The following is a 23732-nucleotide window of genomic DNA, read 5'->3' on the forward strand; positions in this document are numbered from 1 at the left end:
CATTCCAGAAAGGTAGGGATTTCTGATATGTCTGCCACCTCTCCTCCTCCTTCTTCACCACTTAACCCCAAATCCCCAAGTGCTGCTTCGTCAACCACCTGTCCTCCTTCTCCCTCAGAATCAGAAGAGCAATCCACAACAGAGTGTAACCCCATCTAGAACTGGTTGATACACCTCCACCCCCAGATTAGGACCCTTGATAGCAAGCACTTCTGTTTTGTCTGGATTCAGTTTTCATGAATCAGTTTGTCTGGATTTGTTTTTCCTCATCCAACCCATTACCTTCTCCAGGCATTCATTCAGAGGAGACACACTATTCTTAGCTGAAGTTTTTGAAGGCATCGAGAAATCAGCAAAATGATAACACCCTGCTCCATGCCTATGGATGAGCTCTCCCAGTGACTTCAAGTAAATATTATAGAGCATTGGGGATAGAAAGGCACCTTGTGAGACACCACATCATAGCTCCTTTTTTGAGGAGCAGCTATCCCAAGCACCACTATCTGGAACCTGCCTGAGAGGTATGACTAGAACCATTGCAGCACAGTGCCTCCAATTCCCAGCCCTCCAGGCTTTCCAGAAGGATACCATGGTTGATGGTATCAAAGGCCGCTGAGAGATGTAGAAGCACCAACAGGGACACGCTTCCCCTGTCGGTGTTGAGACGGAGATCATCCACTAAGGTGACCAGAACATTTTGCTATAATTTTTCAATGAATATAACAAACTCTCTACCAATTCAACATAGCTTGTGGCACTCACAAAAACAAAGTTTCTGGAGATTAACAACTACAGTAGAGTTTCACTTATCCAACATTCACTTATCCAACGTTCTGGATTATCCAATGCATTTTTGTAGTCAATGTTTTCAATACATCATGATATTTTGGTGCTATATTTGTAAATACAGTAATTACTACATAGCATTACTGCGTATTGAACCTAATTTGATGTTTAACAGGCTTTTCCTTAATGCCTCCTTATTATCCAACATATTTGCATATCCAATGTTCTGCTGGCCTGTTTATGTTGAATAAGTGAGACTCTACTGTACTTTCAAAGCACAATTAAACAGGTAATAACACTTTCAAACCAGGAATAGAACATTTTCCAATTTTGTTACATAGTGTTATCCTTAGTAAAGTTGAAGGCGACAGGAAAAGAAAATACAGTAGAGTCTCACTTATCCAAGCCTCGCTTATCCAAGCCTCTGGATAATCCAAGCCATTTTTGTAATCAATGTTTTCAATATATCGTGATATTTTGGTGCTAAATTTGTAAATACTGTAATTACTACATAGTATTACTGTGTATTGAACTACTTTTTCTGTCAAATTTGTTGTATAACATGATGTTTTGGAGCTTACTTTGTAAAACCATAACCTAATTTGATGTTTAATAGGCTTTTCCGTAATCCCTCCTTATTATCCAACATATTCGCTTATCCAAGCTTTTGCCGGCCTGTTTAGCTTGGATAAGCTAAACAGGCCGGCAAAAGCTTGGATAAGTGAGACTCTACTGTATACAGTAAAGTTACGATATTGTGTTTGCAAGATTTGGAAAGGAATGGAAGATGTTGAAATAAGACAAGGGCACCAATTACACAGCCATATAATGGTCAGTGTAGACTCATATAATGAAGTTTATCTTCATTAAACTGTATTTTATGAGTCCATATTGATCATCCAATGCAGTTTCAAACTGTATTGTATGGCAGTGTAGATGGCCCCAAAATTATGCTGACGTCTTAGAGAACTTTGGAAGCAAATAAATTAATTACCACTACATATGGAACATTGGTTTTGATAACAGATTTTTTTCAGTAAGCTATTACCTTCCAAATCTGCAGGTGAGGGGCCAATATGCTTGGATTTTCCTTTGCTCTGGCATGAAGTCTTAGTTTAGATGAAGCCATGATATGGAAGGCATGCGCAAGAGCATACACAGCGTTATAGATGCTGTAGCTGTGGCCAGTCATTCTCATTTCAAAAAAGGGAGCCGGAAGGCTCTCTAGTTTCTCCTCCCTGGTGCAGGGTCCGAGGAATCCTGTTGGATCACCGTATGGTGGAATGAAACAGTCAAAGCTTTGTTCCCAGAACTCTTTAATGAAACCGTTTCCTTCTTCATCAGAAGGGTGGATAGCCTGAAGGTATTCCTGGAAACCTTCAATGTCCCTTGACTGCAGCGCAAAAGAGATGGCACCATGGATTGCTTGCATATTGAACGCCTTTTGAATGATGTGTAAAGCAACATCAATTTGTGCGGTCATGATCCACACTTTCACAGCAAAGCTCATGTCATCTACATCAAGGAACACATTTGCAGAGACAAAAAAGGTCAGCCATGCGAACGATCCCACTTCCCCATATAGGATTGTCACGTTTTCTTTGCCTTTCATAAAGGCCTCTACATTATTGAAGAAACCTTCAAGCATGTCATATATACCTATATTTTTTGGAAGAATGACTTTAGAAGAAATGCAGATTCCATTCTGCAAAAACATTGGCTCCAGAGTTGACAAGAAATGCTCCCCACTTTTTGTTTCCTTTGTAATGAGCCCTACCCATTTCCATTCAAAATGCAGAAGGAGTTGGACAATTCCCCAGATCTGGAAATCCTCGTTGGGGACCATGCGATAAAAGAAAGGGGCATCTGTTTGATCAATTGTCCTTGGCTCAAATGATCCATAAGAAATCTACAAGAATAAATAAAGAAATAGTGCAGACGATGGAACAAGGGTACTCACTTCTTTTTAAAATTTTCCTACCTTTTCATCCAGAAGGATTCCAATATCTGCCTTTGAGGTAATGCAGTATATTTGTATTATATAGTTTATCTTGTTAAGCACTAATACTTTCCATTACAATGTTAATAAATCTATATAAGCATATATACCCCCTTTTATTTCTTTTCTCCCTTTCCCTCATGTCACCTTTCTCTCCAAGTGATGGGTGAGGGCCACCTAACCCAGAAACAACCTTTGTGGTACAAATAGACATATACAGATGGACACACACACACACACAATATCTGTCTTTCCTCCATACATTTTAAATTACTATATATAGTTGTGAAAGCTGGACACTGAAGGAACCTAAAGGAAGAAATCAAGTCTTTCGAAAGGTACAGTTAATTCTCTACATTCACTTGGATTGGAGCACAAGACCCCCATGAAAAATGAAAAAAGAAATTGCTGTTTGTTTAATCTGAGAGAACAATGGGACTTTATCCAAAATTGACTTACAGAAGTGAATCTGATTATTTTAAACAGAACTACTAATTAAACTTATATTGTATGGTATAAATCAGGTTTTCTTTGGCCTGGAACAGAAGGTAGAGCAAGATAAGTTCCAAAATAAAACCTTTAGTGTTAGCATCCTATAATAAGGTCACCTTGACAGAGATGACACATGCTCCAGCATGCTCTTTCCTCCCCTCGGAAAGTGGGGACATGGCAGAAGATCTTATGTGTTGTTGTCATGTATCTTCAAGTTGTTTGGGGATTTCCGAGGCTGAGAGTGACCCACCAAAGCTTCCCTTGTGGGCTCTATGGTCAAATAGGGAATTGAACCATGGTCTCTAAAGTTGTAGCACAATACTTTAAAAACTATACCCGATACTGGCTAAGTGGCTATGAAATGAATAAGCATACCATTTAAGATAATCAGGTATCTCTATTCAAAGCAAAGTTAGAAGAAAACATTTGTAGGGTGAATTGGAAACTGTAGGATCAAGCTCAGAAAGATGACGTGGAGAAGTTCCCCTACTCACAATCTTGGACAGTAATACTTCCCCATGAATTGGTCCTCCCCACCATGATCTTTGGAGCACTACTTCATTCTCCAACAGACACAAAATCTCACTACTCCACAGCTTCACTTACACTCCATCTGTATCACATTCATCCCTCAAATCAGGAAACTACTAGCAGTTGAACAAGGAACAAAGAGATTTAGAAAATCTGCAGAACCCCCCAAGATTAAATCCTACCTGTGGGACCTTGTAAATGCCCAGGATGTCTGCCATATATGAGGAGGTTTCCGAATCAAACCCTCCAATCACTCCTATGACATTGTTTTGGAGGCCACACTTGTAGTTGGGAATAAATGCTTGGGATTTGCAGAGCATGTCCAGAGTGACTCGGTAGGCCAGGCTTGGACTAGAATGGCTGTCATAGATGTGGAAACCAAGAGTGACGTTGGGCAAGATCTTGGGGTCCTTGTTGATCTCATTAATGGCAAACACCAAGGCCAGGATGTGTTGGTAGTACTTCACCATCACTCTGTAAAGTTATATCAGCCTGTTAGAAGAGGATTCTGTTGCACTTCTGGAATAATCACAATATTAGTTCAGCTCTCATTTAGTGTATAGGATTCTAGCTGGGAGATTGAAATTCTTCCTTCTGGAGCCTACTGCTCCCACCAGCTGGTTTATACAAAATTGAAATGCTTCAAAGCATGATGTTAATTAAATCATTAATTTTAAAATAGCTATTTAAACCAAACACAGCGAACCATCTACAGCCTACGTGAATAATTCAAACAAGCTCAGATTGGAATAATAACAGATTCATCAAACAGGAACAAAAATCTTTAGAATTTCCTAAAGAGCCAACAATGGAAAAACTGCTATGGGTTTCCATATGAATAGTTTTAAAATGATAAAATCAGGATGCTCCGTTGGGTATGCCTATCTAAGGGCTTATCTACACTGTAGAATTAATGCAATTTGGCACCACTTTACCTGCCAAGGCTCAATGCTGTTGAATCGAGGTTTGTAGTTTGATGAGATACCAGGATTCTTTGGCAGAGAAGGCTCTTGTAAACCTACAGCTCCCATGATTCTATAACACTGAGCAATGATAGTTAGTGGTACTAAATTGCATTAATTCCACAGTGTAGATGCATCTTTGATTTGTCTCTAAGTAGACAGGCAGAGAACTGCATCGCTGAAATATTCTACATATTGACAATCTACATTATCAGGAGGAATTTCTTCCCATCCTGTCCTTATCAGCTATTGAAAAAAAAAGAGCATTTCTTTGTCAGATCAAGCAGAAGCAATCAGTAAAAATTCTTTACACATTTTCCCATTATAGAATCAGTGAAGTTTGCCTACATACATGTTAAAGTATTTCAAACAATATTAAACCACGGGCGATGGATTAAATACAAATATGTTCCTTACGCTGCCAGCTCATATGGATCCTGAGATGGACGACTTCGGAATGAAATGTAGGGTTCCAATTGATGGATATGAGATGCAATCCCACCAACGAGGACTTCATTAGGCTGGTGCCATTCATGTGGAATAGGAAGGAGATCCGTTGGTGTGCATTTCATAGTATGCACTTTGCATATGGCATGAATGGCCAGGAAAATCGGCAGCACTAAGATCCACATCAAGGCGTCTGACTTAAATGCTTCCCTCTAAAGGTGGACTTTTCTTAGTCTTCCTACAATGTGACTGTAGTGTCAGTCTTGCTATTAAAAGCTGAGTTCCAAGATTCTAATGTCTTCTGGCTTACCAACAGTATATTCAACTCTTCAGGTTGTTGTAACTCTGTCTGCCTCCAATATCTAATTTTAGCTTTCAACAGTGTACTCGAGTATTTATCATCTTTTCAGATTTTCTTTGTTATGTCCCCTGGAAAAGCCACTGTGGCCTCAATGATGACTTGATTACAATGATTTCGATAATGAGAGGCAGAGAACTACTTCTGTGATTTTTCTGTTTTCTGTCCCTTCAACAACTTGATAACACAAACATGTTTTTAAGATTTCAACTTCTGATTCAAGGATGGCAACTAAAAATTAAGCCATAAATGTGGAATTTAGCAAATTTGGGAACAGAAATACAAGTGCTAGAATAGGCAAGCCATTGTCCTGAGACAAAAGAACCCACGATCTTAAATCCACTTTGTTGATGTGTGTCTACAACTTGTTTATGATATGGCGATCCTAAGGTGACCCTATAATGGAGTTTTCTTATATACAGCTGGATCTATACTGCTGTATAATATTGTTTGGAGCTGCATTATATGCTCAGTATAGACCAAAGGTTCCCAAATTAAGGCCCGTGGACCGAATCCAGACCTCCAAGGTCTTTTTCCTGGAGCTCACTGCTACTGCCATATGCGCACGCATGCATGTTTGGAATATGAATGTGACAGTGCATGTGTGTGGTGGCAGTTTGGGCAAGTGAGTGTGAGTGGTGGCAGCGGGTATGGAGTCAGTGTAAGTGACAGTGGCGGGTATGTGATGACAATGTTGGCGGCGACTGTGTGTTTGTGGCAGTGGATAGATGGCATGGCAGGCACATGCTGCATGCACCAACACACACATGCATGCAGCAAGGGTGAGTGAGTGTTTGTGGTGGTGGCATATGTGTGTGAGTGTGTAGCATGGCAGACACAAGAGGCATGCACCCACATGCACCTGCTCAACACATGCACTATGCAGTTATTTCTTACCTGCCTCTCCTCATGGCTCGAGGCAGGTTGCAACATAGTTAAAACACATAGTCATTTTAAAGATTATATAAATATACATATTAGATCATATTCCTATAAAATACATATTAAAACAGAGAGGCTGTAGTAATCCAATCAAACACTAAGTGCCGCTTTAGTGTGTCCTTTCCAATAGACCAGGGGTCCCCAAACTAAGGCCCGGGGGCCACATGCGGCCCATCAAAGCCATTTATCCGGCCCCCACAGCACAAAGGCAGAAGGGGGTTGGGCTAAATGACCCAAGGGTTCTCCTCTTCTCTTTATTATTATTATTATTATTATTATTATTATTATTATTATTATTATTATTGACACAACGACATTGTATGACACAGCAAACAAGATAGATATGCTGGATTTCGTTTCACAAAATCACAAGTCGAACACTCCCCAAGTGTCTAGGACTGTGTGATGTATTTTCGGATGATGCATGCAGATCCCAGTAAGGTGGCCTTTTGCAGTTGGCAGATCATAATTTTGTCAATGTCTATTGTTTCCAAATGCCGGCTGAGATCTTTTGGCACGGCACCCAGTGTGCCCATCACCACAGGGACCACCTGCACTGGTTTCTGCCAGAGTCTTTGAAGTTCAATCTTGAGGTCCTGATAGCGGCTGAGTTTTTCCTGTTGTTTTTCTTCAATGCGACTGTCACCTGGGATGGCAACATCAATGATCCAAACCTTGTTCTTTTCCACAACTGTGATGTCTGGTGTGTTGTGTTCCAGAACTTTGTCAGTCTGGCTTTGGAAGTCCCACAGTATCTTTGCGTGTTCATTTTCCACAACCTTTGCAGGTTTGTGATCCCACCAGTTCTTAACTGCAGGGAGGTGATACTTGAGGCATTATTATTATTATTATTATTATTATTATTATTATTATTATTATTATTATCATTATTATTAACATTGAGGCGGGGAGGCCATTTGTCAGGGGTGCTTTGCTTGTGCTTTTGGTGCAAAAAGGCAGAAGGGGGTTGGACTCAATGGCCCAAAGGGTCTCTTCCAACCCTCTTTATTATTGTTATTATTATTATTAACATTGAGGTGGGGAGGCCATCTGTCAGGGGTGCTTTGCTTGTGCTTTTGGTGCACAAAGGCAGAAGGGTGTTGGACTAAATGGCCCAAAGGGTCTCTTCCAACCCTCTTTATTATTATTATTATTATTATTATTATTATTATTATTATTATTATTAACATTGAGGCGGGGAGGCCATCTGTCAGCGGTGCTTTGCTTGTGCTTTTGGTGCACAAAGGCAGAAGGGGGTTGGACTCAATGGCCCAAAGGGTCTCTTCCAACCCTATTATTATTATTATTATTATTATTATTATTATTATTATTATTATTATTATTATTGCTTGGTGGCCAACTATAGTCCGGCCCTCCAATGTTCTAAAGGATCATGAACTGGCCCCCTGTTTAAAAAGTTTGGGGACCCCTGCAATAGACCTTATAAACTATACTAATCCAATCAAACAGCAGGTGTCAGTATAGTATGCCTTTTCCAATAGACCAGACAAGCTTTTAGCTAGCAGATAGTTCCTAGGCGCAGTAGTCAATAGGAAATTTGATAAATAAATCTGGCAAGCAAGGTCAAATCTTTCTCTGGCAACAACTCTGGAAACAGTACTTTTAACCCTTCAGGCCAGTTTAATTTTTGAAGTCCCATTTCTTAAGGATGATTAGTTATAAAGTTTTAAAGAGCGATCACATGGGCTCTGGAACCTTGCCTTTCCTGGCTTTTCAAACTTGCCAGTGGGGGGTTGGCCAAGTGGTTTACGAGGATTATCAATGCCTCGCTGGAGCAGGGACAAATACCACCTAGCTTTGAAAAAGCAATTGTAAGATCAATTTTAAAGAAGTCATCCCTCAGTGTTAAATAACTACCGACTCATTTCAAATCTCCCTTTTCTGTGCAAGGTTCTAGAGCCAGTGGTGACTTCTCAGCTCCAGAGATTCTTGGATGAAACCTATTCTCTTGATCTCTCACAGTCTGGTTTTAGGCCTGGTCATGGAACGGAGACAGCTTTGGTCACCTTGGTGGATGACCTCCGCAGAGAACTAGAAAGGGGGAGTGGATCCCTGCTGGATCCCTTGGATCTCTCAGCGGCTTTGGATGCCATCAACCATGGTCTCCTTCTGGGTTGGCTCTCCGGAATGGGACTTGGGTGCACTGCCTTGAAATGGCTCCGCTCCTTCCTGGAGGATCCTACCCAGATGGTGATGCTGGGGGATACCTGCTCGGACCCCTGGCCATTGACCTGTGGGCTCCTGTGAGGTTCTATTCTTTCCCCTATGCTTTTCAACATCTACATGAAACCGCTGGGTGAAGTCATTTAGAGTTTTGGAGCTAGGTGTCATCTCTACTCTACTACTCTTTTCCACCTCATTCCAAGGAAGCTCCCCAGATCCTGGACCAGTGCCTGGCAACTGTGATGGACTGGCTGAGGGCCAATAAGATGAGGCTTAATCCAGACTAGACAGAGCTCCTCCTGATCAGTTGTGAGGCTGATCAGGGTATAGGGTGGTATAACACACAGCTGACACCAATTATAACACACCGTGACACACATACAACACGGAGGCACAGGAGAGGGGTATGTGTTAGAGAGACGTGACCCTGCTGGTCTTTAAAACTTTCTTTTTAAAATGAAAGCTGCCACCAACCTAAGATGTTTAGGATTTTTGTTTTAAAATTATTTGAGGTAAACTTCTCCCACTTCTGCTAACACTGCTGTTACCCCTGGCTCCCAAACAACTGTTTATTACAAGGCTTTTCTGTAGTACCAGGATGTTAAAATGTGCACCTTGCTTATCCACTATTTTTTAAAATTGTTTTTAATTTGATGTTTTAATTCTGTGTTGTGTTTTTTCACCTATTGTGTATATTTTATTATTGGTGTTGTTTTTGTCCTTTGAAGTTTTATATTTTATCATTGCTTGTATTTTGATTTTGCTGTAAGCCACCCCGAGTCCCCTTTGGGGGAGATGGAGGCGGGATATAAATAAACTTATTATTATTATTATTATTATTATTATTATTATTATTATTATTATTATTATTATTATTAAAAGGTTGGAACTATCACACAGGCTTGATGATGGAATGAGGCACTGTAGAGACGTTTTGAAAGTTAAATCGATCAGGATTTATTTTCTTTAAAACAGACAACTAAATACTTCTGAGAGGTACAAAAAACGTGACTTGTTACATTCTTCAGCTTGACTTGGTTGTTTGTTCAGTTCTAACTCTAGGATCCTATGATCTAATACTTCAGAGAAGTCACTAGTGGGGATCTTTCCATGGAGTAGTCTAAGAAAGGATTGTGATATCTCATGCCAGAAATGTTTGAACATACGAAATAAAATATTTGGGAGCTAAAAACAGAGCAAGCAGAACGAATGTTAGATTTTAGAATTCTGTCTCCTTCTTATTAGCTGCTCCCTGTTGTTCAAATTGGACTTCAACAATATAATGTAGCATTTGGGGGAGAAAATGCAACCCAATATCCCGGCTCCGGAGGACAAAATAGAAAAGACTTCTACGGCTACCATATATTTCCCTTTGGTGCTGAGGTACGTTGGGACAAAGGACACCCAAACACTGCAGAAGACCAACATGCTGAAGGTGATGAACTTGGCTTCATTGAAACTGTCAGGCAACTTCCTGGCCAGGAAAGCCACCGTGAAGCTGACGAAGGAGAGGAAGCCCATGTAGCTCAAGACGCAGTAGAACATGGTGACGGAGCCTTCGTTACACTCGACAACAATTTCCTCTGTGATCAAATGTTTGTTGAAGTCTGGGAAGGGAGGGGAATACGCCAACCAAGCAGCACAAATGCTGACCTGAACAAGGGAACATCCCAAGACCACAGAATATGCCATTCTTTTCCCAATCCATTTGCGGAAAATGTTCCTTGACTGGGAACCCATGAAAGCCACAACCACGACCGTGGTTTTGGCCAGAACAGAAGACACCGCAATGGAGAAGACAATGCCAAATGCCATTTGGCGTAGGAGGCAAGTCAAGTGATTGGGCTTTCCAATGAATAGCAAGGAGCTAAGGAAGCAAAGACACAGAGATGTGAGGAGTAAGTAGCTAAGGCCCCGGTTGTTGGCTTTGACGATGGGAGTGTGTCGTTGCTTAATGAAGATGGCAAGCATGAATGCCGTCAACATAGAAAGGAAAAGAGACAACGAAGCTAAAGTGATACCCAATGATTCCTCAATGGAAAGGAAAGTCTGAACTTTGGGAATACAATGGTCTCTCCCATGGTTTGGATAGTCGTCTTCTGGGCAGCTGATGCAATAGTCCCTGTCTGTGGAAAGAAAAAATGCGAATGTTACCTCCCAGAGATACAATGCCACTTGATATCCTGAGTGGGTGATATAATAATTTTGGTCTAAACAAGGATATGCACTAATATTGAAGCTATGAGCATGGTTTTGAAATGTACTTTTTGAGACTCAGCTTCACTCTGATTTTTTTTGCATTGAATGTAATTAAAGAGATTGAGAACAATATCCTGCGGCTGGTGGGGATTTGCCAGAAAATAACCTAGGACAATACAAACAACATTTGGAGATATATAGATAGAGATAGAACTTGATAGATGAACCACAGCAATGAACGCTCCAACCTCCCGATCCCAACAAATTTAGCCCTGTGGACTATAATCACTGAATATCTCCTGTTCCAGCCTGGCAAGAGCTCTCTGATGTCTCCAATGCATCATTTTGCTCAGAGTCTTCACTATTCCTAAACTGAAAAAATCTAGGAAGTGTACAATAAACATATGGCATAACTCTTTCAGTGCAATTCTCAAGGACATTTGTCCATCAATTGCAGGCATATATGTTTTGTGAGAAATCATGTGAGAAGTGTCTTACTGGTGTTATCTGTTTCCTTAGCATGGGAGAACATGCCTCCTACCTGTCTGTTCTGCAACCTTCCCTTCAGGACATGGAGCACAATCATAGCAACAGAAGGCCATCCCTTCCTTCTTTTTCTTGCTGTAGCCAGGAGAACACTTGGCATTACAGAGAGAGGAAGGAGGCATCTATTCTTAAACAGAGACAATACATTAGCACTGAAAAGATATCAAGGGGAAGACGGCATTAGAAAGGATGTATTAAGAAATAAAGGAAGTGAGAAATAATACTGATTATTCTCAGCCAGTTCATGTTGTTAATCAATTGGTGAAATTATAGGCCAGGAAGAAATCATCCCCAAGACATGTGCCTGGTAGCATGGGTAACTAAAGAGTTAAAATCACTCAGTGCCTAGAGAGTCCAGACCAGGGATACCATATCTAGCTGGGTAACTGTGACCAGCCCAGATGTCATGACTATGGATCTCATAAGAGAAAAGCAATGATTCTAAGCGCTGACCATGAGTTTGAGCCCTCTCTTCTGCTGTGACTGTCTCTGAGTGCTAATCTGTGTGAGTAACTGTAAATATTCAAGATTGGAACCAAAATAAACAGTGTGCCACCAAGGGCTCTTGGCATAAATATAGAGTTCCAGTATGCTTGATTTAAGAAGCACAGAGGCAGGGGGAAGCAGGTTAGCACAGTGAAGCGTGCATGTTGTAGATATCGCTCCTGTCTGTGACTGCAAATCCAGGAGACAGCTTGAACCCCAAATGCCTTTTTTGGGGACCCCTGACACATGTTCTCAGTTTTTCATGTTAGGGTAGATGTATTCAGAAGTCATTCTTTCTACATTCAACAAAATGGATCAAGATGTGATCACTTCTTTAGATGTTGGGGGTGTTTTTGAATATTGTGAATATCATTGCAGGAGATCTTGACTACATCCTAGGGCGCTTCCTGGATGGAGCCAGGATGGATCTTGCCAGAGCCCATCATACGATGCAGGGCTCCTTCAGGTGGGGATCCATCCTGGCTCCATCCTGGAAGAGTCTTAGGATGGAACCCTGAGAACACGGGAGGCTTCCGGTGTTCTCATTGAGTTGAACGGGGCAAGTGTGGAGAGAAGCCAGGCAGTGTTCCCTTCCCCCGTGGGATGGGAAAAGTACCAATGTGGGTGATGCGGGGCGTGGGGTGACAGTTTCCTCTGCTGCCCCATGAATTTGCCAGACTGCCTGGAGAATCCCCCTGCTGTCTCTTACGTTTTTGACCTCAATGTGATGAAATCCTTTGACTGGGCCTTGTAAATCCTGGGAGGGTGAGACATATTGTTGGGAAAGGGTTTCTGTATTGTTCACATGTGATTCACAACTGACTGGCAAATTTTAGAAAGCTGATATTATCTCTAATTTGCCAACGTGACAAACCAAACTTCTTAAAATGATTTATCTTGCCAACATGGCCACAGCCCCTTCTGGTAGACAATCTAGAGCAGGTGAAAGAACCACCAAACTGTCAGTTGGTAATGTGGCTAAAACTATAACTTCAACTTGGCTCATGTGTCAACTAATATTTCAGTGGTGTCTACAAGTTTCAAGCTTCTACCACTGCAAAGATTGTTGGATCGACACCAGTGATTCCTGATAATAGATTCACGATGTTGTGGACTCATGCCACTCTTTAACATTGACTATGTAGTCCAACCACATCCTGAAGGATACAACAATGAAGGTTGGTGGTTGAAGTGAGGAAATTACATAACTGCACATAGTCTGGATTAAGTAGCATTCACTGGTTCTGCTCTCAGTCCAAAGTAGGCTAGAATATGGACCCAGGTGATGTGGCATCAACATGACTCAGCCTCATCCAAAATTGGAAGTAAAACTGTCCTAATAAGAACATATTTAATTTGGTTGCAATGACCATAATAGCACAGAGCGTACTTAACAACATAAGTCTCATCTGAAATAAATCAACTTTCAATATTCACACTAGCACCCTTATTCTCTGAAGAAAGTTGAAACATATTTGACTTTGTCCTATAAATATATTCATTAACTGAACATATTGAGAAATGTCTACTGTTTTCTGCTAGTTATATTGGGTGCTCCCTGACATATCAATGTTATGAATAACATTGGCATTTCTGCTTAAAGCTAAACTCTCCTTGAATCCAGCACTGGCTGTTTTCACAACACATGAGGAATTGTGGTGAGTATTTTGGGTTTTCTGCACTTAACCCAACTTTCTTTTTTAGGCAAGATTGAGGAATACTCCAGAGTTTGCAGCAAACTCTGGAGTAACCTGGGGTTTTGTGGCTGCCTGCATCAGTTCAGTTTCAGACTGAGCAGCTGTCCAAATGGACTCTGCTGGAATCATCCTTTCCCTGTGCTGATCATCCCTGTGTCACTGCCAACACTCTTTGTTGTCCATGGAGTTCCCTGGCCATTGTGATCATGCCCAGTGTACATGTGACCTAAGCCCCCTAGCTCATGAGCTCATAATAAAGTATATCACGTGAGAAGTCATTTCACTACCTGAACAAAACTTTTATGCCACTGGATTATCTCCTCATTAATGGTGAACTCTTTGCCAGGAGGAGCATGTGGATCCAGGCTTCCCACCTTGTTGCCAATATAGGAGTTGTTGGGGAAAGTGACTAAGTTTGTAATAGCAAACCCAGCTGCTAATTCTCCATGTTCATTAAAAGTAACTTCATCTCCAGCATTATTGTTGAATGAAATCCTTTGAATCAATGAGTGAAGCTAAGTGGAAAGAGAAAGCAATTCACACAACTTACATTAGAAGGGCTTTGGAGTCATTATGCTAAATTTCGATGCCTATTTTCCTAGGGTCCCATTCTGAAGTGCAATAACAATTGTATTTCAGTAAACCACATTATCACAATCTGGGTTGTCTGGTGTCTTACAACCTCATTATACGGGGCTAAAATTGGTGGCATATGCCAATCTAGCCCTGGTTACCGATGGAGCCAGCTGGCTCCCTTCAGACAACATTGTGCCGGCTCCGTGGGTGAAGGAAGGTGGAACTAGTGTGCTGCTGCCACTGCAGCAACACAGAAAGCTTCCTGAGTTGCTGTTGACTTTAATAGGGGAAAGCTGCGCACTCCAGTCATTCATCACATTTTCTCCATGGAATCAGCTGCTGGAGGAGCAAGGTGATGCGGGGCATGGGGTGGCAGCTTCCACATGCCCTATGGCAAAATGGAATGACGTGGGACACTTTTGGTGGCCATGTGACAATGTTCTAAGACTGGTAGAACTTCAAATAAACAAGGCTTATCTGAAAAGTAAGGTTACGAGGCACGTACCCTCATGGGCAATTTTCGCGGGAAGGTTGGTATCACCACCGTGTAGTGGGAAGCCAGTGGAAGTAAATGAGCAGTGCCAGTTGTCAGTGGCTCATCATCTGGCATTGTAGTGAAGGTAAGAGATGAGTGTCCTCATTCCGTTTTCCTCCAAGTGCGAAGTTCACGCTGTTATATACTACCTAAATGCTAAGGACATGAATGCTGTTAAGATTCATTGCGAAATCGTTTCAGTTTATGGAGAGGATGTAATGTCAAGACAGTATGTGCAAAATGTGTACGGAATTTCAATTTCGGAAGGACGGAAAATCATGATGAAGACAGAAGTGGACGACTGTCCATTGTGACTGATGATGTGGTGCAGAAAATTGACGAAAATCTCTCTGATTGCCATTCAACAATTGATGACCTGCGTGAACTTTGTCCAAACATTTCAGGAACTGTTCTTCATGAAATTGTAACTAATCGACTGAAATATTGAAGATTTTCTTCAATTTTCTGCACCATGTCAGAATTTCGCAATGAATCGCAGCGGCATTCATGCTTTTATCATTTAGGTAGCATATTATAGCGCGAACTTCATGCTTGGAGGGAAACAGAATGAGGACGCTCATCTCTAACCTTCACCACAATGCCGGTCAATGAGCTACTGACGGTTAACACTGCTTGTTCGCTAACGCTGGCTTCCCGCTACATGAAAGTGATACCAACTTCCCCTGTGAAAATTCCCTATGTGCGCTACCTTACTTTTCGGATAACCATTGTATTTACTTGATTAAGTATAAAATGAGATACTTACAGTAATTGTTAGAATATTATAAAATATATCAGAGTTGGAACTGATATATTTTGAGTAACTTTGACTCCATTACTTTGGCACCACATCCTGGGTTATAAGAAGACTAATTGACTACATTAAAGCTACTCTGTTCTGAATATCTTGTGGTTGACATGCATTGCTGAAAAAGCTGATTACACTATGTAACACAATTATTGTTCCTGAGTTACAAATGTAATTTCCTAATTGATTCTTTCATAAACACATGGAAAAATGTTATTAAACTGCAAAAACGTTGTTTTTGAGGGGAAATTATGCAGCACATTTAGCTATAACTTTTCCATGAATATCACATAGACTCTCAGTCTCTATCAATTCAACATAGTTTGTGCAGCCACAAAAACAAAGTCTCTGGTGTATAACAGCTACTGATAAAATAAGGACCACACAATTAAACAGAAAATTACATTTTCAAGTTGTGTTACACAGTATTATTCTTGGTAAAGCTGAAAGTGACAGGAAAAGAGGAAGACATTAAAATGGCTCAAATTCATAAAAGAAGCGATACAAAACTTCCACAAAGGTCCTTAAAGAAAATATACAGCAAAGTTACGATATCATGGTTGCAATATCTTGAAAGTTATGGAAGATGATGAGACAAGACAATGGCACCATTTACACAGCCATATAACGGTCAGTATAGACTCCTATAAAGTTATCTTCATTAAACTGTATTTGATGAGTCCATACTGATCATCTAATGCAGTTTCAAACTGTATTGCATGGCAGTGTAGATGGGCCCAAAATTATGCTGACGTCTTAGAGAATTACGGAGGCAAATATTTTGATGACCACTACATATCAAACATCAAATGGAACATAAGTTTTGGCAACAGATGTTTTCAGTAAACTATTACCTTCCAAATCTGCAGGTGAGGGGCCAATATGCTTGGATTTTCCTTTGCTCTGGCATGAAGTCTTAGTTTAGATGAAGCCATGATATGGAAGGCATGCGCAAGAGCATACACAGCGTTATAGATGCTGTAGCTGTGGCCAGTCATTCTCATTTCAAAAAAGGGAGCCGGAAGGCTCTCTAGTTTCTCCTCCCTGGTGCAGGGTCCGAGGAATCCTGTTGGATCACCGTATGGTGGAATGAAACAGTCAAAGCTTTGTTCCCAGAACTCTTTAATGAAACCGTTTCCTTCTTCATCAGAAGGGTGGATAGCCTGAAGGTATTCCTGGAAACCTTCAATGTCCCTTGACTGCAGCGCAAAAGAGATGGCACCATGGATTGCTTGCATATTGAACGCCTTTTGAATGATGTGTAAAGCAACATCAATTTGTGCGGTCATGATCCACACTTTCACAGCAAAGCTCATGTCATCTACAGCAATGAACATATTTGCAGAGAGAAAAAAGGTCAGCCATGTGAACAATCCCACTTCCCCATATAGGATCATCACGTTTTCTTTGCCATTCACGAAGGTATCTACATTATTGAAGAAACCTTCAAACATTTCATGAAAACCTATATTTTTTGGAAAAATGACTTTAGAAGCAATACAGATTCCATTCTGCAAAAACATTGGCTCCAGAGTTGACAAGAAATGCTCCCCGCTTTTTGTTTCCTTTGTAATGATCCCTACCCATTTCCATTCAAAATACAGAAGGAGTTGGACAATTCCCCAGATCTGATAATCCTCGTTGGGGACCATGCGATAAAAGAAAGGGTCATCTGTTTGGTCAATCGTCCTTGGCTCAAATGAACCATAAGAAACCTACATGAATAAATAAAGAAATAGTGCAGACAATGGAACAAGGGTACTCATTTACTTCCTTTTTTGTTTTTCCTACCTTTTATTCCAGAATGATTCCAATATCGGCCTATTAGTTAATGCGGTATAGCTGTATAATATAGTTCATCTTCTAAGCACTAAAACTTTCCATTACAATGTTAATAAAGCAATATATAAACTTGTGTATACACCCAGTGCTGCCCGGGTTTCCTTCCCCCTTTCAGGCACTGCCTGACTTACCGGGCGGAGAGGTTGTGGCATCTGGGCGCCCTCCTGGCCGTCATGGCACCAGAGGGGGCTCCTTCTTCCCAGAAGCCCCCTCAGTGGCAGAAGAATTTCCTGCCGGCTACACGGCAGGCAAACCAGAGGCAGCCCCTGCTCGCTCCCTAATTGGCAGGGCCAGGCTGTCCCTTGCAAGTTCAGGCAGCCTTAAAATGCTGCGAAAGGCCACTCCTGGCAGCGCAGCTTTCCTGTGTGTCGAGGAGGATCAGGGCAGCAGCAACCAGCGGCAAGCACTGGCAGCAGGGTGAAGTAGGCCTACTGTCTCCCACGAGTGACTCCCCCTCCCCCTCCTCTCTATCCAGGGCCAGTTTCTTTGCAGTCGCGCCACTTCTTCTTCAAGCGGCTCCATTTCTCCCTTCCCCCCTGCCAGGGCAGGTTACGTCACAGGGGCCTGTTACTTTGTGGCCTTGCCACTTTTTCCTTCACTGTCTTTTCTATTTAGGGTCTGTCCTTTGTGGCCGACACCCTCCCGCTTCCCTGGGCCTTGTCCTGGATTCAGCCTCATAGAATCATAGAATCATAGAATAGTAGAGTTGGAAGAGACCACATGGGCCATCCAGTCCAACCCCCTGCCAAGAAGCAGGAAATCGCATTCAAAGCACCCCCAACAGATGGCCATCCAGCCGCTGCTTAAAAGCCTCCAAGGAAGGAGCCTCCACCACGGCCCCGGGGAGAGAGTTCCACTGTCGAACAGCTCTCACAGTAGAATCATAGAATCATAGAATCATAGAATAGTAGAGTTGGAAGAGACCTCAAGGGCCATCTAGTCCAACCCCCCGCTAAGAAGCAGGAAATCGCATTCAAAGCACCCCCGACAGATGGCCATCCAGCCTCTGCTTAAAAGCCTCCAAAGAAGGAGCCTCCACCACGGCCCGGGGGAGAGAGTTCCACTGCCGAACAGCCCTCACAGTGAGGAAGTTCTTCCTGATGTTCAGGTGGAATCTCCTTTCCTGTAGTTTGAAGCCATTGTTCCATGTCCTAGTCTGCAGGGCAGCAGAAAATAAGCTTGCTCCCTCCTCCCTATGACTTCCCCTCACATATTTGTACATGGCTATCATGTCTCCTCTCAGCCTTCTCTTCTGCAGGCTAAACATGCCCAGCTCTTTAAGCCTCTCCTCATAGGGCTTGTTCTCCAGACCCTTAATCATTTTAGTTGCCCTCCTCTGGACGCTTTCCAGCTTGTCAGCATCTCCCTTCATCTGCGGTGCCCAAAACTGGACACAGTATTCCAGGTGTGGTCTGACCAAGGCAGAATAGAGGGGGAGCATGACTTCCCTGGATCTAGACGTTATTCCCCTATTGATGCAGGCCAAAATCCCATTGGCTTTTTTAGCTGCCGCATCACATTGTTGGCTCATGTTTAACTTGTTGTCCACTAGGACTCCAAGATCTTTTTCGCACACACTGCTGTCAAGCCAGGCGTCCCCCATTCTGTATCTTTGATTTCCATTTTTTCTGCCGAAGTGAAGTATCTTGCATTTGTCCCTGTTGAACTTCATTTTGTTAGTTTCGGCCCATCTCTCTAGTCTGTCAAGATCGTTTTGAATTCTGCTCCTGTCTTCTGGAGTGTTAGCTATCCCTCCGAGTTTGGTGTCATCTGCAAACTTGATGATCGTGCCTTCTAACCCTTCGTCTAAGTCGTTAATAAAGATGTTGAACAGAACCGGGCCCAGGACGGAGCCCTGCGGCACTCCACTTGTCACTTCTTTCCATGATGAAGACGACGCATTGGTGAGCACCCTTTGGGTTCGTTCGCTTAGCCAATTACAGATCCACCTAACCGTAGTTTTGTCTAGCCCACATTTTACTAGTTTGTTTGCCAGAAGGTCGTGGGGGACTTTGTCGAAGGCCTTACTGAAATCTAGATATGCTACATCCACGGCATTCCCTGTATCGACCCAACTCGTAACTCTATCGAAAAAAGAGATCAGATTAGTCTGGCATGACTTGTTTTTGGTAAATCCGTGTTGACTATTAGCAATGACCGCATTTGTTTCTAAGTGTTTGCAGACCACTTCCTTAATGATCTTTTCCAGAATCTTGCCTGGTATTGATGTGAGGCTGACCGGACGGTAATTGTTTGGGTCGTTCTTTTTTCCCTTCTTGAAGATAGGGACCACATTCGCCCTCCTCCAATCTGCTGGGACTTCTCCTGTTCTCCAAGAACTCTCGAAGATGATTGCCAGTGGTTCTGAAATAACTTCCGCTAGTTCCTTCAATACTCTTGGATGTAGCTGATCTGGCCCTGGGGACTTGAATTCGTTTAGAGTGGCCAGGTGTTCCTGGACAACTTGGTTCCCTATTTGGGGTTGGATTTCCCCCAATCCTTTGTCCATTCCATGTTGCTGAGGTTGAAGATGGCTTTCTTTTTGTGAGAAGACCGAGGCAAAGAAGGCATTAAGCAGTTCTGCCTTTTCCCTATCCCCTGTCACCATCACCCCATCTACTCCTTGCAGTGGCCCTATCGCCTCCTTTTTCTTCCTTTTTCTACCAACATAAGCAAAAAAACCTTTTTTGTTGTTTTTTATGTCCCTGGCAAGCCTGAGCTCATTTTGCGCTTTAGCCTTGCGAACCTTTTCCCTACACGAGTTGGCTATACGTTTGAATTCTTCTTTGGTGATTTCTCCCCTTTTCCACTTCTTGTGCATGTCACTTTTGAGCTTTAGCTCAGTTAGAAGTTCTTTGGACATCCATTCTGGCTTCTTTGCACTTGTCTTATTTTTCTTCTTTGTTGGCACTGTTTGCATTTGCGCCTTGAGTATTTCACTTTTGAAAAACTCCCATCCATCCTTAACTCCCTTGTTTTTTAATATCGGCGTCCATGGAATGCCGCTCAGTAATTCCTTCATTTTTTGGAAGTCAGCTCTCTTAAAGTCCAGAATGCGTGTTTGACTTGTCTTAGTTTCAGCATTCCTTTGTATTGCAAACTGCAGGAGCACATGGTCACTTGCCCCTAAGGATCCAACCACTTCAACTGTATTGATCAGGTCTTCCACATTTGTTAAGATTAGATCAAGAGTTGCTGATCCCCTTGTTGCCTCTTCTACCTTCTGGACCATAAAATTATCTGCAAGGCAAGTGAGGAATTTGTTGGACTTTGTACTCTTGGCTGAGTTTGTTTTCCAGCAGATATCGGGATAATTGAAATCGCCCATGACTACTATATCTCTTCTTTGTGCCTGTTTGGTCAGCTGTTGACAGAAGGCTTCATCAAGTCCTTCATCCTGACTCGGAGGTCTGTAGTAGACACCCACGACAAGATCTTTTTGAGTCCCGGTTCCCTTGATTCTTATCCAGATGCTTTCAAGCTGGTTTCCCGGATTACAGTCTTGCATTTCTTCTGCAACGTAACTGTTTTTGACATATAAAGCTACTCCCCCTCCTCTCCCCTTTGTTCTATTTATGTGAAAGAGGTTATAGCCCTCAATGGTTAAATTCCAGTGATGGGAGTCATCCCACCAGGTTTCAGTGATGCCTATGACATCGTATGTGTGGTGCTGTGCTAGGAGTTGGAGTTCGTCTTGCTTATTTCCCATGCTCTGAGCATTAGTGTAAAGACATGTAAGCCCCTGTGACCTCCCCTCGAACTGTTTATTTGGGATTATTGTGCTCTCTGTACTTGGTCCTTGCTGTGTTTGTGCAGCCCTCCGTTTAGCCTTACGGCGGTTCCCTGTGGTCGTGGGTAATATAGTGTTCGCCAGGCTGTTGTTCCCCTCCCCCAGTGGATTTAGTTTAAAGTGCGCCTGATGAGGTTTGTGAGTCTGTGTGCAAAAAGATGTTTTCCTACTTGTGTGAGATGCACCCCATCGCTTGCCAGTAGTCCATCCTCTTGGAAGAGTAGACCATGGTCAAGGAAGCCAAAATGCTCCTCTTGACACCATTTTCTGAGCCAGTTATTGACCTGTACTATTTTTCCGGCCCTTGTAGAGCCATGTCCTACAACGGGGAGGAGGGATGAAAAGATCACATGTACATTATACAGTTTTAGCTTTGTTCCCAGAGCTCGAAAATCATTTGTGATCTTTTGAAAAGTATGCCTAGCGGTGTCATTGGTACCTACATGAATCAACATAAGGTGGGGAGGGTGATGGGGCTTTAGGAGCCTGCTGAGCCTCTGAGTGATATGGTGTATTTTTGCCCCCGGGAGGCAGCATGTTTCTCGAGCCATCCCATCCGGTCTGGAAATGATGGCTTCCGTTCCTCTAAGGAGGGAGTCCCCTACTACCAAGACCTGTTTCCTTTGAGGATTGACAGGGTCCCTTTTGTGCAAGACAGTGTGTATGTCCCCTGAAGAGTGTTCCTGTTGAAGTGAATCATGTAGGTGTAAAGTGTTGTCCTCCTCCTCAACATCCCCAGTGCATTCATCAATGACAATCCATTGAGATACATCCGAGAGCCCATTACTCTCCCAAGGATGTTCCTGTTGCTCCTGGTCTATGATTGGGGATGGAGCATTTGCATGATTACATAAGTGTGACTGTGGTGATGCACTGTCCCCGTCAGGGCTATCCCCTGCGCATTGATCCAGGATGGTCCACTGAGTGGTATCTAAGAAACTGTGGTCCTCCACAAGATGTGTTTCCTGATTGTATGTTAATGATGTAAGAATTTCAAATCTGTTGTGTAAATGCAGCTGAGCAGAGGAGTTCTGCGGAGGCTGCCTGGTCCTGCGTCTCCTTCTATGGGTGACCTCCTTCCAAGCCTGAGGGTTGTCTACCTTTGAGTTGATCTCCCCATAAGGTTCCTGATCATGGTCTTGGTGGTGTTGGTGTGATGCAGGCTGCTGATCTACAGCAGCGTGTTGTGCAGTGTCCAAGAAGAGCTCGAGTGCCTGAATGTCCTTAAGGGTCTTAATACGGTGCTCGAGCTGTTGGATCCTCTGCTCCATCAGAGTCATCTGTTTGCATTTGGAGCAGATGTAGTTGTCTAGTTTTTGTGTGAAAAAGCGGAACATGCCACAGCTGGTGCATGTGATGGGAATGTTTTGCTTTTGTTGCATCTCTTGGTGAGCGTGGTGGCCAAGTGGGATCTTTGTACAGTTAAGTAATATGCACGCACTTTATGTGCAGACTGCAACAAACCACGTCTTTGTGTATTTGTTTATGTTGCTTTGTTTCCTGTATGTACTGCAAAGGATAGTTAGTAAGTTCAGTGAGGAAGTTCTTCCTGATGTTCAGGTGGAATCTCCTTTCCTGTAGTTTGAAGCCATTGTTCCGTGTCCTAGTCTGCAGGGCAGCAGAAAACAAGCTTGCTCCCTCTTCCCTATGACTTCCCTTCACGTATTTGTACATGGCTATCATGTCTCCTCTCAGCCTTCTCTTCTGCAGGCTAAACATGCCCAGCTCTTTAAGCCGCTCCTCATAGGGCTTGTTCTCCAGACCCTTAATCATTTTAGTCGCCCTCCTCTGGACGCTTTCCAGCTTGTCAACATCTCCCTTCAACTGTGGTGCCCAAAATTGGACACAGTATTCCAGGTGTGGTCTGACCAAGGCAGAATAGAGGGGGAGCATAACTTCCCTGGATCTAGACGCTATTCCCCTATTGATGCAGGCCAGAATCCCATTGGCTTTTTTAGCAGCTGCATCACATTGTTGGCTCATGTTTAACTTGTTGTCCACGAGGACTCCAAGGTCTTTTTCGCACACACTGCTGTCAAGCCAGGCGTCCCCCATTCTGTATCTTTGATTTCCATTTTTTCTGCCGAAGTGAAGTATCTTGCATTTGTCCCTGTTGAACTTCATTTTGTTAGTTTTGGCCCATCTCTCTAGTCTGTCAAGATCGTTTTGAATTCTGCTCCTGTCTTCTGGACTGTTAGCTATCCCTCCCAGTTTTGTGTCGTCTGCAAACTTGATGATCGTGCCTTCTAACCCTTCGTCTAAGTCGTTAATAAAGATGTTGAACAGAACCGGGCCCAGGACGGAGCCCTGCGGCACTCCACTTGTCACTTCTTTCCATGATGAAGACGACGCATTGGTGAGCACCCTTTGGGTTCGTTCGCTTAGCCAATTACAGTTCCACCTAACCGTAGTTTTGTCTAGCCCACATTTTACTAGTTTGTTTGCCAGAAGGTCGTGGGGGACTTTGTCGAAGGCCTTACTGAAATCCAGGTACGCTACATCCACAGCATTCCCTGTATCGACCCAACTCGTAACTCTATCGAAAAAAGAGA

The 23732-nt window shown here is 42.7% G+C and overlaps 3 protein-coding genes across 3 annotated transcripts; all 3 read right to left on the reverse strand.

The window, feature by feature from the left end:
* Positions 1-1753: 1753 nt before the first annotated feature.
* On the reverse strand, positions 1754-2484 carry LOC100558026 (extracellular calcium-sensing receptor). Its single transcript, XM_016995342.2, has one exon. The coding sequence runs from the start codon at positions 2432-2434 to the stop codon at positions 1820-1822; it is 615 nt and encodes a 204-aa protein (XP_016850831.2). The 5' UTR covers positions 2435-2484; the 3' UTR covers positions 1754-1819.
* Positions 2485-3884: 1400 nt separating this feature from the next.
* LOC134300019 (vomeronasal type-2 receptor 26-like) lies at positions 3885-6217 on the reverse strand. Its single transcript, XM_062984606.1, has 2 exons — positions 5188-6217; positions 3885-4282 (listed from the first exon to the last, which is right to left on the reverse strand). The coding sequence occupies exons 1-2, from the start codon at positions 5400-5402 to the stop codon at positions 3925-3927; spliced, it is 573 nt and encodes a 190-aa protein (XP_062840676.1). The 5' UTR covers positions 5403-6217; the 3' UTR covers positions 3885-3924.
* A 3422-nt stretch (positions 6218-9639) lies between these two features.
* LOC100558221 (vomeronasal type-2 receptor 26) lies at positions 9640-17478 on the reverse strand. The gene is made up of 4 exons (XM_062957100.1): positions 16403-17478; positions 13917-14144; positions 11442-11568; positions 9640-10827 (listed from the first exon to the last, which is right to left on the reverse strand). The coding sequence occupies exons 1-4, from the start codon at positions 17198-17200 to the stop codon at positions 9914-9916; spliced, it is 2067 nt and encodes a 688-aa protein (XP_062813170.1). The 5' UTR covers positions 17201-17478; the 3' UTR covers positions 9640-9913.
* Positions 17479-23732: the final 6254 nt, after the last annotated feature.

Source organism: Anolis carolinensis, chromosome 6 (assembly GCF_035594765.1).
Source record: "Anolis carolinensis isolate JA03-04 chromosome 6, rAnoCar3.1.pri, whole genome shotgun sequence".
NCBI classification, from domain to species: domain Eukaryota; kingdom Metazoa; phylum Chordata; class Lepidosauria; order Squamata; family Dactyloidae; genus Anolis; species Anolis carolinensis.